Source organism: Montipora foliosa, chromosome 9, assembly GCF_036669935.1.
Source record: "Montipora foliosa isolate CH-2021 chromosome 9, ASM3666993v2, whole genome shotgun sequence".
NCBI classification, from domain to species: Eukaryota; Metazoa; Cnidaria; class Anthozoa; order Scleractinia; family Acroporidae; genus Montipora; species Montipora foliosa.
This window is the reverse complement of record NC_090877.1, coordinates 48,119,699-48,143,963: the sequence shown is the minus strand read 5'-3', so window position 1 is coordinate 48,143,963 and position 24,265 is coordinate 48,119,699. Positions and strand designations below refer to the sequence as shown.

At 39.3% G+C, this 24,265-nt stretch overlaps 1 protein-coding gene across 2 annotated transcripts; it reads right to left on the bottom strand.

Moving 5' to 3' along the window:
- Nucleotides 1-1,918: 1,918 nt before the first annotated feature.
- Nucleotides 1,919-22,467, bottom strand: LOC137969699 (gelsolin-like protein 1). 2 transcript variants are annotated; one of them, XM_068816036.1, is made up of 15 exons: nt 22,276-22,467; nt 21,715-21,804; nt 14,797-14,889; nt 13,929-14,024; nt 12,902-12,996; nt 12,335-12,407; nt 11,610-11,702; nt 10,286-10,351; nt 9,779-9,815; nt 8,868-8,956; nt 7,329-7,366; nt 6,261-6,346; nt 5,032-5,123; nt 3,729-3,819; nt 1,919-2,230 (listed from the first exon to the last, which is right to left on the bottom strand). In XM_068816036.1, exons 1-14 carry the CDS (start codon nt 22,354-22,356, stop codon nt 3,730-3,732), a joined length of 1,119 nt encoding a protein of 372 aa, XP_068672137.1. In that variant the 5' UTR covers nt 22,357-22,467; the 3' UTR covers nt 1,919-2,230; nt 3,729. The 2 variants fall into 2 exon arrangements, with proteins under 2 accessions (XP_068672137.1, XP_068672138.1); XM_068816037.1 differs by having other exon boundaries at nt 1,919-2,215.
- Between the last annotated feature and the right edge of the window lie 1,798 nt (nt 22,468-24,265).

The following is a 24,265-nucleotide window of genomic DNA, read 5'->3' as shown; positions in this document are numbered from 1 at the left end:
TTTCCGAGTTATAATCTGGCTAGAATTTAGGTTTCTGTGTAGCACATGGACAATAGAATTACGAGGCGATGATTTCATTGGCTAAAAGCAATGCACTACACCCCTTCGAGCAATACATTTGACCTCGCTGTGACAAAACAACTGATAATAGGGAGCTTAAGCACGCGCGTTTTTGAGATGCGGACAGCAACCGGAAGTGAGCTGTTTTCTCTTTTAACCTGTTTTCACGCAACCACATTTACATTGCTAAGTATCTTTTCTCCATTAGAGATAATTAGTATAAAAATCTGGGAGACACCACTGTCCTGGCACGCGAAATTTTCTCTTCCGGTTGCCGTCCGCGTCTCAAAAACGCGCGTGCTTAAGCTCCCTAATAATAACTAATAAACACTGCCACCAATGACATTTCCGCTAGCGAGAGGCTAAAAACAGCCTCTCGTCAGAAAGAATTCGATGAAAATCCAACCAAAGCGATGGGTGCTGTGTTGGGACTTTATAAAAACTTGAACAAAACGATCGAAACAGATTCGATTGCAGTATCCGGGATGATTTTTGTCGAATGATTTCCTTCAAGTTTCCTTACAATCTTTGCAGATTCCCTAAGCACACCAGAATATTATTTTTCCTTTAACTATGTCACGCAATGATGCACACACGGCGACCAAGTGAAAACGAGGTTGGAACGAGAGCGGGTGGGTGGGTCGTGGTTCACGGGTCGTGGGTCGTTGGTCTTGGGTCCCTAACCCTTACCTTTTTTTTTATCAACGACTGGAAATCTCGAAACAGACAAGACCTAAGACCTAAGACAAATTTGGACCGAGCACTGAGGGAGCTAATATATATCATTTTTTATCTTCAAAAAGACACGACCCACCCACCCACGCGATTTAGCCTCACCCGGTTGGAACAGTGCAAAGACCAAGGCAACAAACAAAAATACGAGGTGACAAAGTTATGATAAAAGAATGTTAACGCATTTGTAAATTATTGTATTATTAAAATGTATATGTTACTATTAGCCGAACCAATGCCCAACGGTTTAATCGCTTTGACACTGGTAATCTCGAAGCTATATATGTATATATATCGGTCTCTTGCCCGCAGCAGCCATTTTTCACGTTCACAATGACAGTCAAATCGAATGATTTCTCTCGCCTGGGTGACTGAATTTTATTTCTACCGCGCAAATTAAAGGAAAGTTTTCCGATTGACCATACGAAGAAAAAGTATTCACTACCATGATTAAAAGCAAAAATAAAGGAAGAATGAAACGCGTTTTGTCTCATTTTCGTTAAAAACTTAAGTGTCAGCACTATCTGCCTCCAAAACCGTATGCGGGTAGATTTTTTGTGATGGTAACTAGTTCTACTTTGCATAAGAGTCACAGTGAGCAGACTCAAAAGTGAACGGTCTTTGGTTTTTCGACTCTTTTGAAGGAGACAATTATAATACAACATTTGGCGAAAAAAGGTAAGAAGAACTGAATCGACACAACAAGAAGAGCTAAGTGTCCGTAATATTTCTACCAGCGGTTCTCTTTAAAATGTAGGTACGTCATGCTACCAAAATGGGATCAGCACGATCTGATTTTAATATGTAATACAGCTGGGCCCGGTTGTTCAAAAGCCGATTAACGCTAACCCCAGATTAAAAATTAACCAAGGAGTTTATTACTCCACTACTAAATGCTGTTCAACGTTGATATTTGGCAAGACTTTACATTAGAAGAAGTCAATCTTGAAAAACAAAAATAAGCAAAACAACCTTTCACCAAAAAGTTGAAAACATGAAACAAAAGTTTACGCTAATCCTGGATTAAGTTAATCGGCTTTCGAACAACCGGGCCCAGCAACAGTGTGTTGACAAATGCCACTTCTATAGGCCATACAAGCGTTCAAAACTCTAAATCAAAAAGGAGTAAAATTGTTTTTACACTTTATTGTTTATTGAGAATAGTTGAGAATTGAGAATAATCTCTACAAATAACACCGAGATTTTTAAAATTCGTTGTTAACGACATTAAATCTCCAAAAGCGAACAGAAAACCAAAAATATTGAATGGCATTTTTACAATCGATAGATTGAGGATATCAAGAATTTCACTCTAAACAAAAAAATACTACAATTTTATTTGACAGTTATTGGGTAGTTAATCCTTATAGATTATGCATTGACCAGCACTGCCGTCTGTCTCCCACTGAATAAGCCACATCCCCTAAAAACAGACAACCTATTAAAAGGCATGAGGGAATTAAGGCCCTTAGAAAAAACACTGCAGAAACAAAAACAATACCTGAGAACACTAATGGCGCTTTCCATTTGAAAGAACTGACCGACCAGACCCGCTTCGACGATGTTATATACTCCTCCAGAAGAATGCGAGAGATTATCATGCAAGGGTTCCTTCAAATTGTTTCATTTTCTTGGCAAACTGATGGGTCTGCTCGGCTAGTTCTGGCCAAAGGAAAGCGCTCTATGCAGGTGTTTTCACCGTTACTTTGGTAATCTCGGCCATTCTTTTGGCCGTTCTCTTCATCCAAAAAAGCGATTTTTTTCCCAACCTGAACTAACATTTACACAAATTTAGAGTAACACAATTATTTCGAGTCTAAAGACTAACAGATACGTTTTACATACATTTGCTAGGTAACTTAATACCACTGAAAACTACAAGACACACACAACATACACAAAAGTGGACGGTCAACGTGAAAAGAAAATCTGGCTCATCACATGCTCTAAATACTGCGGCATGGAACAAAAAGCATACTCGATGTAACAAGATATTCGGTAGTATAAAAAATATAATACAGTAATAATATGATGTTACGGGAGTTTAAGATGATGTTTCTCTGTGAGGAGCTTATTCCATTTTTTTTTATAATGAAAGGAGAGTTTATTCCTCTCTTGTGCTACTCGACACTCCATTTCAAAAACTGCCATCACCTTTGTGAGAAAATGGCCAAATATAGGAATAGGACGTGAGAACTTGCCCACCCAAACTAAATACATGAAGAGCTGTGTTCAAGAATTGAAACAGCGAACAACTTGAAAAGATCGCAAAGTGATTACAATAACTTGATGTTATATTTTTAAATGCATTCTTGTTGCCCTCTGCGCAGGGGCCGCGGAGTATGTTTGAAAGTGGGGGGTGGGCCTAAGTTTTGGTATGGATTACGGAATTGTGAGGAAAGAGGGGAGAGGTTTAGGAGAAAACAACACAGTATAAGGGAAAAAGTGGGGGGAGGGGTATAGACCCCAGCCCCTCCCTCCTCGGGGCCCCTGCTGCGTCGATCTTCGCTTTGCTTATGATTGCACAGGAAGCCTAGACTCGGAATTTGAGTGCTCTGTTTACAATCCTTCTGAATTTGTAAGGATTTGTGTGGCAAACATAAAAATGCCGAAAAAAATCGGCAAACCTTAACGTTTTGTCTATTTGTCAATTTAAAGCGATTTGGGCTGGTTTGTCAATTGCGATCAATCGCCTCAAATAGACAAAACGACACAAGATAACGCAAAAGTAAGTTTACTTTATTTATTTTCTTTGATTAGCCGATTTTTCAGTATTTTTATGTTTCCCATACAAATCCCAATAAAATTCGGAAGGATTGAAAACAAAGCACTGTTCCCATATGTAGACGGCCGGGAAGCTAAACTTGAAAGACATTCACTCATGCAAACAAAAGCAAAACATAAAGAGAAAAAGTTATGGTTGAAGTAACAATTACCTCAAAAAGCACAGAAGAACTCTTTGTTTTCTCTCCCTTCGTGTACAACCGAAATTGGTACATAAAAATGATCAGTTCCCTGAAGGTATTTCTGTAAAATCAACATCGAAAACAACGGAGATAAAAAAAAACAGTCACTTCATACACACAGTTTAACTTTGAAATAATAAAAACAACGCAGTTAAATGTACTTCTCTACTTTCTAAACTTTAGAAAAATCTTGAACATCTGCTTTCAGAGAACAAATATAATTTGGGACGATAGTTGATGGTTAAAAACGAAAGGAGATTGTGTTGAATTGGTGTGCAATTCTGCAATTCAAACTTGAGCTCTGCAAAATTCTATAAGATGGCTTTTTGGAAAGATCCCCTACCCAAAAAAAACAAAAATACGATACAGCTTATTTACACAAGATTGTGTAACATGAATGTGTAGTAGTTAAGCAGAAAACAGAAATACAAGCGAGGAATCTTCTGGAGGAATGTGACAGCCCTTGAATGCTTACTATCTGGTGGTGCTTACGGTTACAAACTGAACACAGAAATTTAAACCTGACAAGTACGATAGAAACGCAAGTCTGTAAGTGACAACATCCCATATATGGAGAGATAGAGGATATTACATGGCCGCTTGGGGATACGAATTTTATCTTCGAGTGCTGAAAGTATCTCTTATTCGTTCGCTTTGCTCACTCGTGAGAGATACTTCAGTTCAGCACGAGAAGATAAAATTCGTATCCCCAAGCGGCCATGTAATGTTGTGTTTATTATATAGATATTGATGAAACGTCCAGACTTAAAACAGCTTGTTTTCCTCATTTTCTAAATGATGAAAAGGTGGTCACCAACCGCGCGCTAAAACACGCATGTTGTGTAACAAAAAACAAGATTTGAAAGTTATGAAAAACAAATGATAATGTAAAATTTTGCAATAAAAATGTTAATGTAATAGAGAAGAATTATATTAAGGCACAAAAGTATCTTACAATGAAAAGGATGCTCGCGTTTTATTGGCTAATCGTGTTCGTTATCATGACGACACCTATATTCTCAGATGTGAATGATAAAAATGATATGCCCACTTCGCGCGGTGAAGCTATGATTTTTTTCGTAAAAGGAAAAAATCCTGGTATTTCATCAGTATCTATATAATAAATTATATTTCTTCAATGTGTAATAGTGAAATACAAAACAGAGGGGCGATTCTGTAAGTTTGTCGCCTTTTTTCCCCCGAAGTTATTAGTTATAATAATTAATTATTAATTATTATCTTGTGAATACTATTGAAACTTGACCTCACTTACATGGGCCCGAGATAGGCCATTCTGTGACTCTGCCGGGCTTGCACCGTTTCCAATCCAAACAAAACAGTGTTTTCCGGTATCCAAAATAAACACTGAAAAAGAAATTCTCACGTCGACAAAAACAGTAAGAGCTTTTACGTTGCAGGGTTCATACTCTTTTAAGCACTTCAAATTCCACGACTTTCCATGACTTTTTACATGACCTTACGTTTAGCTGTCACGTAAGAAAATTTTGAAAACTATGCTAATTTTAGGATAATACTCAGATCAAATTTGAATAACTTAACCTCTTTCCGCCCAACAGACGAAAACTTCCGATTATTTGATAGAAACTCGTCTTTATTTCATTTTATCTTTGCTTTGACACTGCAATGATTTATTTACCATTTAGAATTACAAAATTCCATGACTTTCCAGGGGCCCGTTTCTCGAAAGTCCCGAAACTTTTCGGGGCATTTTCGGGTGTCACAATTCCTTTTGTATCTCAAGAACGGAGAGGATTTAAGTCGTCAAACTTCACAGACATATTTCTTTTAGTTAGCTTGAAAACATGTTAAAAGGTCCCCTTTCCAAAACGAGTGTTTGGCAGTTTCACAAACGGCTTTTCGGGACTTTCGAGAAACGGGCCCCAGGCCCGGAAAATGAAATTCTTAAATTCCACGACTTTCCAGGTTTTCCATGACCCGTACGAACCCTGCGTTGTATTTGGTAATCAAGTATTTCAACAACAAGCGGTGGACAAACAGTTTTCAGTTGAAAAGCGGTAACGCCTGGGAATAGTTGCTCCCAGGCTTTATAGTGATCATCACCAGCGCGCACTCATCTGGAGCCTGCGCCCGACGATGCGCGGCCAACCGGCGTTTGCCCTACTAAGGGAATTGGGCCCACTTATAAATGACAGTTCCGTTTTGACAATGATGACGGTGATAGTGATGATGACCATAACGGTGGGACTGTTCAAAAATGACGAAAACTGCTAACATAAGAGACCGCCAGGGATAACGAAGACATCTTGGTGTTACAAGTACGACTTCCTGGTGGTCAGGTTATTGGGTTAATTAACTTCACTCTTTGGTAAATTACGATTCATCTGAAGCTTGCTCCAGAAAAAAACAAGACAGTTTTTGACAATTTCCCTTCCCCTATGTTACCCGCTTGTAGTTATCCCCTGGGCACTATATGTAGGTTGTACTTGTCAAGAAATCTTCTGCCTGCTCCAGAGTTCTTACCATCATCGGAGTCCAGTGCACCCTTGGTCACACCCTGTCCTCGCGCAACTTCTTCAAAGACCATCTCATCTGATGCATCTGACAACCTGCAAATCAAAAAGCCGTGGTGAGATAGGACGAAGACCTACCAGAGACCTGAAAATTGGAGTTTCTTTCTCGGGAGGGGGGACTGAGGGTGGTGGGGCATGTCCTTTTTTGGAATGAAATATGAGTTCCACCACAAGTACACGCACTGATTTTGGAGATAAGAGTTTTTATGAGCGCATGCTCAGAAAGAAAGTCGAAGACAGCCTCCAATCTTATAGTAATTAATTTTACAGCTGCTCTTTTTTAAGGTACGACTGACTGTTTTCGGTGTTAAAACATTTCTAACGGAATGCTCTTGGCATCAAACCCTTCCCCTCCGGCTCCCCATAATGATTACTTCAGTTCAAGGGGTAAAGTCTCGTATGCGACCTACAGCCCTATTTTAACCTGACAATTCTTCAAAGGTTATTTTTTAACAACTCTATGGCTGCCATTTGTGTTTAGGTATAGCAACACAGATTGCGTGACACTCCGGTCTGTTTTAAGTATTTATATGTTATTTATCGGAGGGGAAGTTCGTATGGGAAAAAGCCGGTGCCTGAGACCAAAGACCTGTTGGAAAGCCGTCGTTTTGTTGAAGGTTTCTTCCTCCGCAAAAGTAAAATTCACTTTCACTGTGTACATTTTCGTCGCCTGAATCCCTTTTCTTACATATATATTGATCTTTTCGGGAAGTTGTTTATAAGCAACTTTTGCCTTTGTTTGCAAACTTTCGCAACAATTCCAATTTGCTGCGATTGGCGCGGAAATTTTTCAGACAAAAGGAACCGTATCTCAATAAGCTGAACTGGTTACGAACACGATATTGGCCGATCAGATTCGTGGATTTAGGATTCCAACCAGCTAAGATGCCTCAGAAAAAAATAAAACTGCATATTCCTTTACAAGATTTCATGTCAAAGGATTGATTACCTCTTGTCGTTAAATGCAACTTACTGATAATAGAAATGCTGTCTCGCAAACGAGAGGTGAAACACTGACCTGAACAGGATCTTTTCAGATTTCTCACCAGCATCAGTCTGTAGAGAAGAAGTTAAAACGGATTAAAGGCAAAAGTTAGATAACAGCGAATAAAATATCGTTCGAATTTTTGCTTTCATCGCGCTGCACAAGTTGCGCAAGTCAACAAAACTGTGGCAGGGCTGATGAGAAGCTTTGATGTTGGGCAACCCTCGACGTGCAGAGTGTGTGTGTAACCTATTGCTGAGCGAGTTCCTTTTCGCATTGTCGGGAGCCTATTTAGGTAGTACTACCGGTAAATGAAACTTTCCTCCCCTCCCTGCCGTCCTTCTTAATTCCTCCGACCCTGCCAAGTCCCAGTCCCACGCCGTTTTGGTTTTTCTTACGCAGCATCTGCGCGCGCATAAAGAGCTAGCGATGCAGGCCATCACTTTACGGGTTCCAGAGGCTTCCGGCTAAGGCAAATATCCCATTAACCTTCCGTCCTCCCTCATAGTAGGATAGGTTATAAAGTTAATGGGCGTTTTCCATTTACCAGAAAATCTTGGAACTTTCGGTGGAAATAAACGTGTTCCATTCAACGCAAGTCCATTCGCCGCCCGGCGTGTGCGATTTTACGCGCCAAAAGTTCCATCGGAAAGTTTCCAAAAGGAAAACAGGGGCGCTTTCCATTGGGCGCAAATTTCCGGGAATTCCGGTCAGAACCCCAATGGAACACGCCATAATCCGAAAAAATTTCCGGTAATTTTTGGGTCACCTCTGGAGGTGATCCAAAAGTGTGAATTTGCGGTACGAACCGGAAATTTGTGTTCCTTTGGGACAAGTTCCTAGTTCCAGATCCCTGACCGCGTCTGTTTTCCCGCGAATTCGACTATATCGCGTCGGTGGTGAAGAAACATGGCGGACAATCCATGGGTTTCCTGTGCTACATCGTCACGTGATCATCCCGGTAAGTACCGTTCCATTGAGCCCATGAAATTTTCGGTACGTTCTACCGGAAATTTCCGCCCAATGGAAAGCGCCCCAGAACTACCTTTTCAGAAATTCTTTTTTCCCCCGGAAAGTTTCCATTGGAACAAACCAAAAAGTCGTGTTCCATTTACAAACGAACCGGAATTCGGGACTGTTTTTTAAACGGTAAACAACCATGTCTGTCACAACGAAACAAAAATTGTTCCCGCCATCTCATATAGATGTGTGCAGTGATTTTCCCGCCAAATCAGCCGTCGAAAGCCATTACATCTTTATCACGTCACTCGGGAAGTTTAAAAATTAAGCTTATCAAATTCATGGTTTGAAAGATGAATACATAGCAGAAAGGTAAGAACTTAACGAACGGAGAGCACATATTTTTTATTACATGGTTAAGGTCTTTTTTTTTTTCGTGAAACAGAAGCTACGGGATCGACATAAAGTTAAAAATATGGCAGCTCGATCTATTCTCGGTTCTTTTTAGTGCTCGTGTAGGATATTGCACAGCGTACTTGTCCTAAAGCTTTTTTCACCGTTAAGGGTATTTTGCGTGTCACATGAAATTGCCAAAAATTGCATGACCATTACCTTATCTTTAGGTCGCTTGTTGCCCGGCGTTCCATGGTCAGGAAAGACATCTTCTAACTCTTCAGGTAAGGAAGAGACCTTGCAATTATCTGACAAAATGAGGAGGAAAATGTCCCATACAGTTTTATTTAGTGGTTGTTGTAAGAAAGATCATGAATCAATTAAATGTATTTCAAGCCGTCTTCATGCACAAGGCTGCTGCCTAAGAAAATTTTAAAGGGGCCCTCAGAGCTAAACGCTGAGAACTTAGGAGCCCAACATATGAAGTGAAAGGTGTTGCTGTCAAAAATTAAGGCGCCCAGAGCTATTCTTTGGGAGCCCCAGGCTACCGGGCTCCTGTTAGGCAACAGCCTTGATGCATATTCTCTATGACCCCCTCTATCATACATTCACTTCGTACGAAGTGAATGTATGATAGACTCATACTTGACAGGTTCCCATATCATAGCCCGGACTAAGGCAGTGCTGGCATGGTAATGGGATAAAACCCTGTTTAAGCAAAGACGTTTTTCCTTCGCAACTTTCTTCAGTTGCTAATTCCACTGTGATTCTCTCTCCAGCGAGTTAAAAGTAGTGCATGTCCATGAAAAGAAGGCAGTTCTATGGTTATGGTTATGGTTGTGTGATTGCATGTGATCACTAAACAAAATCAATGTAAACATGGTTTAGCCATCTTGGATGCTTGAATGAGTACGAGGGCTATTCCAATAACAATAACAATAACAATAACAATAACAATAATTCCATCACACACTTCAGACTTCTGTGGTTTGGGCAGCTTTTGCAAGGTGAAAATGTTGCTGTGACGAAAATTACTGAAGTTTATCCATGAAAAGGCTTAAGCCCAATGTAGTATGTATTAAGTATATATTGCATTACAAGTATACTGTATTTATGCCAATGATAGTTACCTAGAACCTCAACATTTGGTTTCCCTCCTCGTTCAGACTACAAGACAACAAACAATAAAAATAATTAGTATGAATCTTAAAGTGCCTATGAAGTGAAAAATATCTTTTGCTTATTTTAAAGACCTTTCAAAACACCGGTAAGGCCTTCCATACTGTTTCCATGGCAACCATTTTTGCTGCTGGGTCTATTTTACACAGGATTGGTTTTTTAAATTTATTTATCATAATAAGACATGTTCACTCTCGGTAAGCTTATACAGAGATGTAAAGCATTATGGGCAGCAAATAGAAGAACATATTAAGAAGTTTTTTAGTTTACAGTTCTCCCACAGTACAGCTCCTTCACTTGGCACCAACCACCACTTTGAAAATAATGTGCTTAAAGTAGCTTGCAAAGGCTGTGTTCCAAGATGATTTATCCATCTAAGTTTAATAAGCCTTAATAATAGTTTCTTAATTACTTACTTGGAGCCCACGTAGCATAGTGGGTATCGCTCGCAGACTAACCTTGAGTGTTCCAGCATATTTTCCTCCTGCAAATCTCTCATTCTTATTGCTGTTATCACCATTCCACTGTACAAAACCAAAATTTTGAGGTTAGGTCATGAATGCACATGACTCAGAGGTTCTATCTCTGGTTAGGAGCGGAGAAAGAAAATATGGTACTGGTAACCCATCTGAAAGTTTGGTTTTGGTCAACGTACGACCGCCCCTCAATGTATGCCAATGTGACCAGTATTACGTGACCATATCACAGGCTCAAGTTTAGAACTCATAGAGGAGGCCATACTCCAGCTTTTAGGCTTGGCTAAATCTATATATTTATAATAACTACCTAGTATATTAATAGATACAGAGAAGTATACAAAAAGCTGGCATTTAAATCTAAATTTTTATACTGGCATTTTAAACAAAAAAAAAACAGTAAAATAGGATAGGAGGTAAAAAAAGAGAGCAGCCTGAGGTTTCATACAGTGATGGAAACACATGCCATCTACCAAGGTGGTCCCAGACCAAGCCTCAACGGCATATGAGAGTCGAGGTTTTTGGTTCTTCCAATACAAGGTTTTTCTCCTAACACTCCATTTTTACCCTTTCATCAAAAACCAACATTTTATTTGATTGCACTAACTTTGATCTTCTCAAGCCTGCTGCAAGACTTAAGTCATCATCACAGGGATCCACATTCACAGTTGTCCGGTCGTCACAGACAACTAAAATACTGTCCAGACGAGTATAACAACTCCAAAGGTCATCCGTTGGCCAAGTGAAGTTTTAATAAAGGTCTTTTAATGAATAATAAAGAATGTACTTTTGTTCTGATCACTTTTTGTTTGATGGAAACTTCCAGAAAATAAGGAATAAACAAGCAGCATGTAACTTTGTAAGTTACATTTATGTGCGTTTTACCGTGACAGATATAGACCACTGTAAATTGGGTTCCCATGGTGCACATAATACTCCAGAGTCAAAATTCATAACTTCTGATGACCGTGTAAAATATAACGCAAATGCTCAAGTTACATGTACCGGTAACTTTATCAACCACTTTTGCTTGGCAGCCCAAAATTTGTCCGGGCAAGTTTATCACGAGACGCACTTGCCCAACTTATTATGACTAGAAAACCATTAATAACTTTTAATGTTAGCAGAAAATAGATTATAGCATGCAGACTTTTTTTGTAGCACCTTTAATGTAAGGCTGCAAGCAGACCACTGTAATCACTCTCACTTAATACATCTTTCATCCCCGATTCTGCATGAAACACTCTCATAAATCACCTTTGGCATAATTAGTCATATACTTGAATTCGACAATAAAAAGTTTAACCTGAAAAATCTTGAGTCCTAGGTCAATGAGAAAAACATCGTCATCATTTAATCGATCAAACTTGAACTTCACTTCTTCGACTTGCACATTGTCCTACGAAAAGTGAAAAATGTTATCCATTAATACGAAAAGTAGACACAACATACAGACGGAAATTGTTGGCTGACAGGCAGTCCAGAACCTTCACAGTATGATATAGTAAATAATTATGATAAGGGATGTTGGGTTGTAACATGCAGAACATATACCTAGTAACTGACAGACATTTTTCGGTTTAAAAAAACTTGAACCATGTTAGCCCATAAGAACATCTCCAAATAATACAATTTTCCTTCAATCACTATATAAATATTAAACTGGTTGGATTTTATGCACTTTGTATCAGAGCAGACATGAACTACAACTTTTAACATCTTTTATACTGAGCCCCCAATTCGCAATCTCCCTATACACAAGGTTTTATTGCCAATGTGGTTAGAGCACATTAGGAGAAATACCAGTGGTTAAAATCTTAAAGTGAGAAATTTGCTTTCTTTATTGTTTTGACTGCACAAATAAATGTACATGTCACGTTCAGCTGCTGCAATGACCAACTCAAGTCACTTGACACACAAAAATTATGAAAAAAACAGGTTGAAAAATGTCTTTGAGCCATATTTTATATAGTGCAATAGGAAGATAAGAATTAGATTCCATTGATTTCATGAAATAAAGAATACGTTTACCTTTTCGCCAGACACGTGGAGAAGACGTGGCTTGTACGCCTTTTCTTCCACCTTATTGAAACCTGAATCTGCCCTAAAGATAAAACTTACCTGATTAAAACGAATTATTTAAGAATTTTGAATGTGGCTTATCCATTATCAGGTAAAGTTTTATACTGTCAGGGTTGCCCCTTTTTCCTAAGATAACTTTGTGAGCAAACAACAAACTGGTCAAATACTTTGTAGGCATAGGCTCTTGACTTCTATTTGGGCTTTGATGATGCACAAAACAACAATCTTGTGTCACCTCTCCAAATTCTTCGATTGTTCACTTCAGTTATTGATAAGTAAATGACAAGAAAACAACACTTCACTGAAAATTAGGCAACTGCACAGGACCACAGTTTGCCGACTCAAGGTCAACTCTTAGCCAAAACTTGGTTGACTGTTGCCCGTTTGTCCAGCGTGTGTCTCTTGGCCTTTTGCCGATTTATTGTTTGCCAACTGTTCAGGCCATATATTACCCACTTGTGTGCCAGCTGTCACTTGAGAGAACAGTTGTTCAACATTCTATCACAAGTCACCTACCCTCCTTTCCAATATGTAAAAACCTTGAAATAGGATTTAAAGCGATCTGACTCAAATTTCATCACCTCACGATGCTGAACCGGTTTATCATCCAACTAAGGTATAAAAAGATAATAACTTGTATAATAAATGTAGTTTAATTAATGCTAAAATATTCTCTCAAAATTTGTACCTAAGCACAAGCAACAAGCACTACATAATTATGTTTTCCTTCTGTGGGATAAGTTGACGTATAAGGCTCTTTCTGTACCCAGTTGGGAGAATTCCGAGGATGTCTTTTCTTTCGTAAAGAAGGCTTTCAACGCAGAGTTGCTGTTCTTGTTTAAGCGTAATCCCTGGAAAGAACTTAAGGACCCCTTCCAGCACATTTTAAAATTCGTTTCGGCCCATGAAAGGACACTTCTGCCCATACAGACATGTAATTCAAAATGGCCATTGTTCTTTGCTGTTCGTGATTCTTTATTTCCAATTTGTGTGATGCAAGAGAAGAAACATCCACAATCCGAATGTTCGACACAGGACAATGAATTGATTTGTGCCAGACCATCCTTGTGCTCATCTTCCAAACCCCCTAACCCACAGGATGGGCTGATACTCAGGTTAAGATTGTGCATGTCACTCCTGTTCTTCACAGATTAGGTATTGTATATATATATATTGTTGCATTCACATGTTTAGCAACCATAAATTCTTTTACATATTGAATCTATCTTTTTTTTTAACCCATTGACCTCTGGGAGTGAGACTTGACAGATTTTACTCTAACGCCAGATCATTTTAATACTCGTTAACTGGGGGTGTCCTAGGGCATTTGAGGCGTCAACGGGTTAAGCTTTCAGACATATTTTTCCAGCTTCAATTTATTTATTTCTCCTTGTTTTCTTTTCTTTTTTTTTTCCTGCTATTTAATTTGTTGAGCGTTTATAACATGAGCCATTGGCTCAGAAGATTGGGCAACCACTGCCCACATTATCGACTATAAATAGTCACACAACGAAAACCATAGGATTCTGCTCATATTACTCACGTAAGTGTCTAGTTCAACTGTCTTATAAGCTGCTGTGCCATACTCATCTTGGGAGGAATATTCCCCAATCCAAAAGTGAAGATCATGATCAAGCTCCTAGGAAGATATGCTCAGTTACTCCATGATAAAAAAATGGTATTGGTTACTTTTGACCGATGAGCAGAGGTACCACACGCAGATGAATTAAAACTTATTTATTTTGTGGCTCCATGACTTTTAAGGTCGGAATAATGAATACCTCCATCATTAATAAGACATTTTAAATGACTTACATGCCCTTTAAAGAAAAAAACCTTTACATATAATAACTATTTTATGAATTCTAAATTTAAGGATTAGGGAGGATTGGGTTCAGCTGGCAAGCTTAATTTAAGAGCGCATGCACCGTTATTGGGTAGAGATGGATTCAGCATTAATAAGACGGCATACAACCTGAAAGTTTTTTAGCTGCGTGGTTATAAAGGTTGAACTTTTGTTTTGAACAAAATCTGAATTCAATACTACAGTTAAGTTATAATATTATAGCCGGAAGATATATCTGTATTAACTAAGTTTTAAAAAGGTTACATTTTTGGCGACAAAATCTATACTGGAGCAACATTTGACTGATGTGTGATATTTTCTTAATGGTTATCTGCCAGTTGACACTTGACCTGTAGTTGACTCAACAATCTAATGATAGAGGGTTAATCTGTTTGATCACGGCTGTTGATTTGAGCAATTAACTGCATTATCTTATATTCACCATTGCAGAGGCCTGTTATGGGATAAAGTGTGTCCAAGGTGTTAGATACTGAAGACAATAACAAAACCTTCCTTGTGTTAGTGAATACCACCTACTCACACTCACTCACACTAATTTTCATACCTCACTCTTGGGGTCCTTCTTGTAAGTATACAGAATGATGTACGAGTCCCCACTATAAAATGAGCCATAGTGTTCTTTTGGCCAGTCCACTACCTGTGTTACAATGTAACAAGCATTGAGTGCAAGGATATAACACCTCCTTCCTTTATAATAAGGAACACTGACTGTATACCTATATATACAATGTACTAGTAGCAAAAAGTTTATTTGGGGTTGCATCAATCAGGTGTTGATTCCCGAGTCCCAAAATCTATAGGCATTATTGTAGGTGAGGTCTGGCAAAAACTGTAAAATAACACACAACTGTTCTGTATTAGCATTTCACCGGAGAATAGCAGAATAGCTTTTGATCATGTCAACAAAAAAAGTTTAATATGACCACACTGAAATCAAATCTCCTTTCCCTTGTGAGTTGCACTGTTTAAGCTTTTACGTTGTTCTCTCACGTTTACATCTAACACAATAACCATTTCCTCAAACATTCAGTGAACTACCAGCAAATTAGCTCCATGCATAGGACTAATGGATGTCAGCAATGAACAAAGCATAATGACTAATAACTGTGTGAACTGAACTGTGACAACACACTGGGGAGTCACTGGCAAGTTGCAGTTTGCCAGTGCTTTGACTCAATCTGAGAATACGCTGATGCGTTGAGTATTGTCCATCAGTCACCCTGAATATTCATGTTAGATCAACTGTTTTGTAAATGCACTCTGACTGGTTGAACTTTCAGTTCAATTATGACAAAAGTAGGGAACATGCTGAATCAGTGGTGAACTTGCTTGACCACAGTAATTAATCATCGAATTTTCAGTATACGGTAGTTGTACTTCACAGTGACGTCATCCACTTCTAAAATCAAAATTGCAAGGTTTTCTGAATTTTTATACACAGGAGGTTGAAGATGACATAGAAATAATTTTTTTCAAGTTTTCACTTCTGTTGTGTCTTTCATCTCAAAAACAATTTCTGAATTGTCACTTTGCGTGACACCATGATACAACACTACTTTGAAAAATAAAGTTTATTCCTGTGAATCACAGCAGTGTGAGCATTTCAAACACAACAGGAGATGTATTCACACACATGTATTTTATCTCTTGTGCAAAAAATAATCGCTTTCATCCCTAAGTGAACTCCAGGCGACTGGCGTCTCCTGTGTCGGATACTAAACTATATTACGTAAGTTGCGTGAAACGTTACAATAAATAACTCAGAAACAAAGTACCACACAGACCTGAGAATTGGAGAGGTGGTTTATAAATTTGTTTCCTACAAGTTTGTGGTCTTTTCAAATATATATTTTTGGTTGCGTGACAGTAAAAATGGATCCATAACAGAGAGGCGACAAGTGCCAGCTTCCACCTCTTGATTGGCTAAAAAAGGTCTCACCACTTCATCACACTAAAATCTAATGCCTCTTTACATTCGCTCTCATAGTTCCGGCGTTGCAATTGGCTCAAACAGAAGTCTCAGGGGAATCTACCTTACCTACTACATTGCCTACAGCATTCCCATGCAAGGCAATATTCTCTCGTTTGATCTGTCACATAGTCTTTCATGGTCTAGTGGTTTATAGCAATTGCCTCTGAATGAGGCGATACAGAATTTGGATCCTACTTGGGCTGCCTTCTCTAAAATGTTTCTATACAAAGGCTAAGTTATAAGGGTTAAGCGTAACCTGAATTACCCGTAACATTTCAGGTCAAGCTCAAGATTAGTGAAAAAGAGGCTTGTTTTCGTTCTTGTTAGGGGTCCTGAAGCACTTAGTGCCTTCAGTCTGTGGTTTCCTGTTCCAAAAGCTTTCATTCTCAATGTATTTGTTCCTACGATATTGACAATAATATTGCACTTTGTTTAAAGCAAAAACCGCTCCGACTCATTCAACTTGGGAACTTTAACTTTTCTCACAAAAGTACATGCAGTCAATTTTGCTGAATGCAAAGGACACATTCAAAAGAATAATATTGTGCAGCATCACTCTGTAGGGTACATATAAGTAGCATTAACAAGGAGAATGATTTGTGGAAATCTTGACTGACAATGACAACAGATAATGACCTCAAGGGAAACAAATTAAAGTTATTACATTTAGTGAACAAGCCCGGATTCAAGTTATTGGGAGTTGACTGTAATTTGCAGTAACGACACCACAGGAAAGGAAAGAGAACTTTATTTAACTGTCTAATCTTCTAGCGCTGTAGAGCTCTAATCGGGGACACTGTAAATTGAAATTAACAAGTTAACGCAAATCAAATCAAATTTTGGTTTCTGACGAGAGGAGAAAACCGGCGTACCCAGAGAAAAACCTCTTGGTGCAGAGTAGAGAACCAACAAACTCAACCCACATATGACGCCGAGTCTGGGAATCGAACCCAGGCCACATTGGTGGGAGGCGAGTGCTCTCACCACTGCGCCATCCCTGCACCCCAGGACAGCATCATTGTTCGAATTGTAAAAATGTTGCGAGATGTTGTACCAATTTACTAATAAGGAGCCTGCAAGATTTGGTTCTTTTTGCAGTTACTGGAGCACAGATTACGTAAAACAACAGAAACAAAATAAAGACTAATCTCAAGTGACCAAAAATACATTGCTTTCCCGTACCTGCAGAAAGCCCCCAAAATTTGCAAGTTTATCGTTGGTAATCTTGCAATGATTTCTAAAGGACCTTGTATTAGATTCTGGAACAAGATTCTTGGAAGATCTTAGCCAAGATACTACCACAGTGCAAGTACGAGATCTTGTAACATTCTTAAAAAAGATTCTTAAGAGATAATTATTGTAAGATCTTAGATAGAATCTTACAAGATTCTTACAAGATCTTATCTACGAACTTGTCTAAGATCTTATAAGATTCTTACAAGATTCTTAATTAAGTAACAAAGTAAGATCTTATCAAGAAGCAAATTAAGAATCATAGCAAGATCTTAGCAAGATTTCCACCATGGCCTACGCATGTGCAGGAAAATCACCATCCCAAAAAAACATTTAAAAAAAGAAGAGTAAGAGCAGAATCCTATACTTTGTTGAACAAAGTGATAAAGAAGATAAAACAAAGGCTAAATCTCGCAACACTTGCTTATCACTGAAGAACACAAAAAGGAAGTTATGACATCATTAAATGGCACATGTTACCTGACAGTGCAATTGTGTGGAGGTGTGGTATCATAACAAGCAGTGCTTTTCACTTTGCCTCTCTGTCAAAAAAACTGGTCAAAATCAAATCAGTTTGACACAAGGCCCTCCGATCTGTTTTTGAGTGTAGCAACTACAGCAGAAACCTATATATACATTGCAGCTTTTTAGCACCAATATTTTTTTCCTCAACATGCCTAATCAACGCCTAAAGTTCAGGTGCACAATTGTTCCAAGTAGCGCCTTCCAATGTTTCTACATTGTTAAAAAGAAGACAACTATATGTATATACAATTTTGCACCTTTTTGACATAAATAGCAAACCAATTTCGGTTTCTCTTCTGGAAGCTGTCACATTCTGATTTCAGTTTGATTGTCAATACTCTGTACTTGGCAAATTTGATTTACAGTGTATTACCTTATTGGCTGCTACTTTGTAAGACACTCCATAGTTTGTAAGTATTGCAGTATTGACCACTCCCCTTAGGGGCTTTTTAGGGCCAATGAAACACAATTAACGAAACGACAGAACAGAAAAAACCAACAAAAGTTCAGAATCCCAACTGGCCAGAGGCAAGTGCAGCTGGGAAATTGAACGAGGGGCTACCAGGATCAAATTCAACGAGTGGTCAGAGCAGGTCTTGAACCCAGGATCTCCGGAATTCAAGGCAAGTGCCCTAACCAATGGGCCACACTGCCTTGTTTCTGTCATTGCAGAGTTTCTTTTCCTCACTTTGTTCTATAAAGTAGCCTATGCAACATTTTTTCAGTTGCATTGTTTTCACCATTTTTATCTTTGTGATTGAGTTCATTGTTTTCGTTTCCATCCAGTTTAGTATAGTGGTAAACTAATTCAAAACTGTGGAGATTGATCGACCGTTGTTGCGGTCGCTACATCGTTGTCCATTCAAGTATTTGGGTGGAAGAGAGAGGTTTCGCAAGGCCACAAGAACCTCTCTGACTTAAAGTTCCCATAAAATCCTACTTTTTTGGGGTTGACCCACCCCGCTGACGGGAAGGTCAACAGGCTCATTAGGAGGAGGTGTGGTCCACTGGTTAGGGCTTTGGGTTTGCGTGCGGTTGCCCTGGGCTCAAAACATATCTAGCATGGAAAGCGAACAAATGGCCAAAGAGGATTGACAATGCCAAAGTTGAGGCAACAGAAGAAGCAAGTGGATTGAAAGTGGATGAACCTATGCATATAAACATGATTGTCTCTTTGAAGTGTAGTGAGCACAAGGAGGGGGTTTTTCCCGCACCACAATTCTTCCACTTCGAAAACACAAAGTTGATCCATTTATGTCTTTTTCATTTAGTTGGCCATGTTCTGCCATAGAAAGGAATCTTGTGCATAGTTATACCCTATTCATTACCACTCACATTCCCACATCGCACTGCAATGCATCTTTCTGGAATTTTCAACAAGTGGGATGTGATACCATGACTTGTTGAGAATTGAGAGTGAAGATTTATGTCACATGTTCCTGAACATGTGACTGTCCTGAACATGTGACAACTCCTGCTAAACCCAAGAAGAGCTGAGAAGACACTAATGCGAATAGTGCACCAAAATGGCGGCAAATTTGACAGTTTGTAAAAAATTATCAAAAACTCCTGTTTTGTTTAAATCAATTTTTTTAACAGAAATCCATTGAGTGATGTTTAGATTCATATCAGAAAACAATTAACAAAATTCGTTATGGGCACTTTAATCAACTAAATCTTGCTGAATGTGAAATTTTCAGATATTCGCAGAAATGCAAGTAATTACATGTAGGTGCATGTGGATTTCAATGAGTGTGCCCTTGCTCTTTTCCCCAACTTCAACAACGCTTGTGTCTCAGAATACAGACAATTAACGTCACAAAGTGTCCCTCACATGCTGCTCTTCCTCAAGAACTGTACCGTGAGGATCACTTCACTCTTGTGTCTATAACCCACACTTCAAACATACATGCATTTCATTCATAGTGTCCTTTCACAGCAACACACGAGCCCAACAAATTGACCTGCTAGTGAATTTTAGATGCAACTTTACACCACAGTTGACTGTCAAGTGATCGTTTGAATGTAATGGCTGTGTGAAAACCTGGACCGACGTCAAAAGAGCAAGTGAAGTGTAAGGGTGCAAGGAGAAGAAGGAAGAGATTGCCCGCAATCAACCCCGCAAGGTTTTCGAAACTCTGGTTTGCCAGAGGAAAGGGAAAATATTGTTCCTGATTTTCTGATGAAAAGTAAAACATTTTCACTTGTCAGTCAAAATTTACTGCATGTAAAGACAAAAACAGAGCAGAAAGAGCTGATGATCTGTTTTCAAAAGACCTGGAAACTTCCTTGCAAGAGCTTAGATTTTCTGGTGTTCCTAAAGAAGAGCAGAAAGATGCTGCTAAGCAGCTAATAAATGGAGGTGATATTCTGGTGGTCCTTCCCACAGGATTTGGAAAAAGATTCATATTTCAGCTTTTTCGAAAAATAAAGGAGAAGATGCCCAGGAAAATGTTCACACCTTTGAGAAGTATTACCTATGACCAGATTAAAGAAGGTGAAGGATTAGAGCTCATGGAAACGTCATTGGCAGCTAGCTTTCACATCGGCAGACGATGCCCTGAACAAGGCATTTCTTAAGGTAAGGAAAGGACATTCCAATAACTTCCACAAAAGGATGATCGGCTATCATTGTCAATGATTCACACACATTAGACACTCCGTTGATAAAACCAAATTTTTGTACAGTAGAAACATGGACAGGGAAACTACCACACCACCTGCTACACAGGCTAACCTGCTCCCAACTGAGTGGCCTCATAGCTCAGTTGGTAGAGTATTGACCCGGCATGGCAGAGGTCATGGGTTCAAATCCTGTTAAAGCGGCCTCCTGAATCTTTCAGGTGTCTATTAGAGAGAACCGCTTAAATAGTCCAGATGAGTGTGAGGATCACTTCACTCTTAAAGTATTAAAATGGGTAACAATTTTTTGAATTAGCAAAACAAATCAGCAACATACTTTAAACTATTGAACAGAAATTATATGTTTTTAGCAATGTACCTATCATGTATTACTTTCAAATCAAATTTTGATGTGACTCCTTAAGGTTCCAAGGTAAGCGCTTTCCGAGCCGAGCCAATGACCCAACACGCCGGTGCTTATCCCCAGTTTCCGTAGCATTAAGCCATTAGGAGTTTTTTTTAAACTCCCCCCTGGATGGGATGCTGCAATCTTGGACAGAATAAAATGGAACAGCAAACCCCCCCCCCCCCCAAATAGAGGATGAAGCCGCGCAAAAGCCAAAACGTGCCATTTTCCCATCTATTTGTCCAAGATTGTAGTCCATCGCAGGGTTATCCCCAGCATTTCGCCAGTCTGGATGAAGAGATGCACCATGGGAGTAAATTGTCTTGCCCAAGAACACAACACAATGTCCCGGCCAGGACCCGAACCTGAACCCGGACCACTCGATCTGGAGTCAAGCACAATAACCATGAGACCACCGCCCCTCCCTAAAGCCTTTGTTATTTTATGGATTATTTTTCGGTTATAAATAACACCAAATAAGGAAATAACTTGGCTGGCAGTCCACTGAATAGATTATAGAGGTCAAATCTTTCTGACCACGAATATCGTCCGCATACAAACAAAAACATGAAAAGATGAAAAGAGATTGAGAACGTGTTATTCAACAAGCTACGTGATTAAATGCAGCCACGTTCAGTTAAAAGTGTTTCCATAAGCAATAATTTACGCGCTTTTGAGCAACCAAAGAATGATGGTATTCTTGCCTTGAATTTCACAATTCTCCAGATCTTGATTCCCACTTTTTGTCCACAGCCCTTCCAAGCTTTCTCCGTCAATGCTGAGCTCTTCTTAACCTGGGGGGTGGGGGAAAATACGAAATGGGGAGATTGCACTTGTATATGTATACAACGCATGATCAAGAAGCATTTAATCGTAACGTACTTCTCTTCGCATGAGGTATCATCGTTTGTACGACACAAGATATTGCCAAATGACATTTGCTAAACTGCCATTTTGTGAGCAATTTAGACGCAATTTGGACCATAAATACAGTGAACACAACACGATCGACATAATTAGGTAAATACTCGAAGTTTGCTGCGACCTCGAGACATCGCAAACTCCGGTCCAAGGCGGTCTTTCGGTCTCATGAAAATATAGGAACAGAAAGTTGTACAGTCAAACTGCACATAAATAAGTACAATTCATTACTTTGGCTTTGCTGACCTGCCACAAATGACCTGTTAAAGTTGTCGTATCTAAGCTTAGGAAACCGTCTACACTTCTACTTGTAGCCCGCGGCCAATTTTGGAACAAAACCTTACATTTCTCTCTGTATCCGAACCGAACAACGCCAAGTTTGTGTCCTTCCAGTCTCTCTTCTTTGGCTTCAAGAGTCCTGACATTTTACCTTCTTTTGCCTTCACAAACTAACTTAGCACTCCACTTAGGATAAATAAAGGAGTTTCAGCTTCAGGGTGTACCTTCAGGTGTTGTTTACGATCGGTCATTGGTCGATGCTAATAAGTAACTATATATATTTAAAACTTTAATTTAATGACGTCACTAGGTGCGCTTGTCTTTTTATGTCCAGGATTGCAGGATGCGGCGTAATTGTTGAACATACATGATAGAGCCGCGGAATAAAGCATGCTGATATTGTGTATCATCTCAGTTATGAATGCCACTTTCGGACCAACGAAAGGATCGGCCAAAGACACGAGTCAAATCAAGTCAATTTTTTCACTCACACAGAACATTTATATAAATAAGGATTAAGGGGCCGATTACATGAGCAGGGCTGGCCTGGTTAGGCGGGCTGGCTCGTTTAGCTGAGATCCCGGCACGTCTGAGAAATACACCAAAACTCAAGTTTGCGATTACATGGAAAACTCTCAGCCCGGTTAGCCGGGATCCCGGCATCGTCGATGCCGGGTTAGCCGGGCCAGCGATTTCTAACCACATTACTCCACTTTAGAACAAAATGGCCCACGAAATAGTCGTTTTTTAATGTTTAAATAAAGGATAAATAAGATGGCAAACCATAATACTTCTTTAAATTGTAGAATGGTGAATTTTAATGACAATTTAGCGAGACAAACGTCTCTCCTCTTCTTGTTGTTGATATTTTTTTTCACATGACATATTCTAAATTTAGTCCAAGCCGGGCTGCCTCACTTCATGTAATACCGGGCTGAAAGACATCCCGGCAAACCTGACCAGCCCGGCTGGCCCGGCTGGCCCGGCTCATGTAATCGGCCCCTAACTATAGATTAGTTACATGCATTATGATGGAAACATTATAGTAATAAAAACAAAAAAAGAATAAAAACTATTATCAATTATGACTTTCAGGAGTCATAATTCTATGTGAAATGTGTGGAGTTAGGACAGAGGGAGGGAAAACGGGAGGGGACTGGCGAGAGGAAAATATTTCACTCTCCCTCTCGCCCCCTCGCTTCGCGCGCGGGCTTTCCCTTTCCCTTCCCCTTTCTAGCGCCTGCCACGCAGGCTAAGTTAGGACACCGGAGTAGTTCATTAAACTAATCGAGCATGTGATCCAAAAAATAAAATATGAGCAAAAGGAAAACAGAAACAAATAACCACTAAGAGCGGACTGTGAAGTGAAGAAGACTTCAGGGTTGAACTGAATTCCGAAGTAGCGGCGGTGATCGTCAATCTCAGCAAGACAATTTGTCTGTTTTCTCAATTTTGTTTTTCCTTAGAAGTCTCTTTATTTTCATACAACGGGTTCCTTAAACAAGGGTAATTTACTTTTAAGTCAATTTGCATACTTTTGATTTTGTTAATAGCTTTCAGTATGTAGTTTTTCAGATACAAATGAAGTCGACTGAGACGATTTTACTGTTTTCACCAAACAAGCTACAAGGTTCTAACTCGACAAAAATTCCCTTTTGCAGAGTTTCTGTAAAAACCAACTCAGGGCAACTATGATATCGTTTTCACCAGTACTGGTCAAGACGTTTTCTATCTAATATACTGTAGAATTGTACTGTCTGTCGCCTTGATATAAGATTCAACGCATCGAGCACCGACTCCAATTTGTTTCCATTTCTACATAATGATCGGGTCTTTTGAACCAGCAGACACGCCACCAAGTATTATAAAATAATTAGGATAGTACGCAAACTTTCATCAACTTGCATTAATTGCGCGCCCGTTTAAGCAATACCGATACCGCCGTGCGCGCCCGGTAGAGCAAATCGAGTATCAACCAATTTATACATTTATCCTTTGTACGCGGGGACTTCTAGGGTTGCCTACACGGCTCTTGGGCGCTTATTACGATTTTAG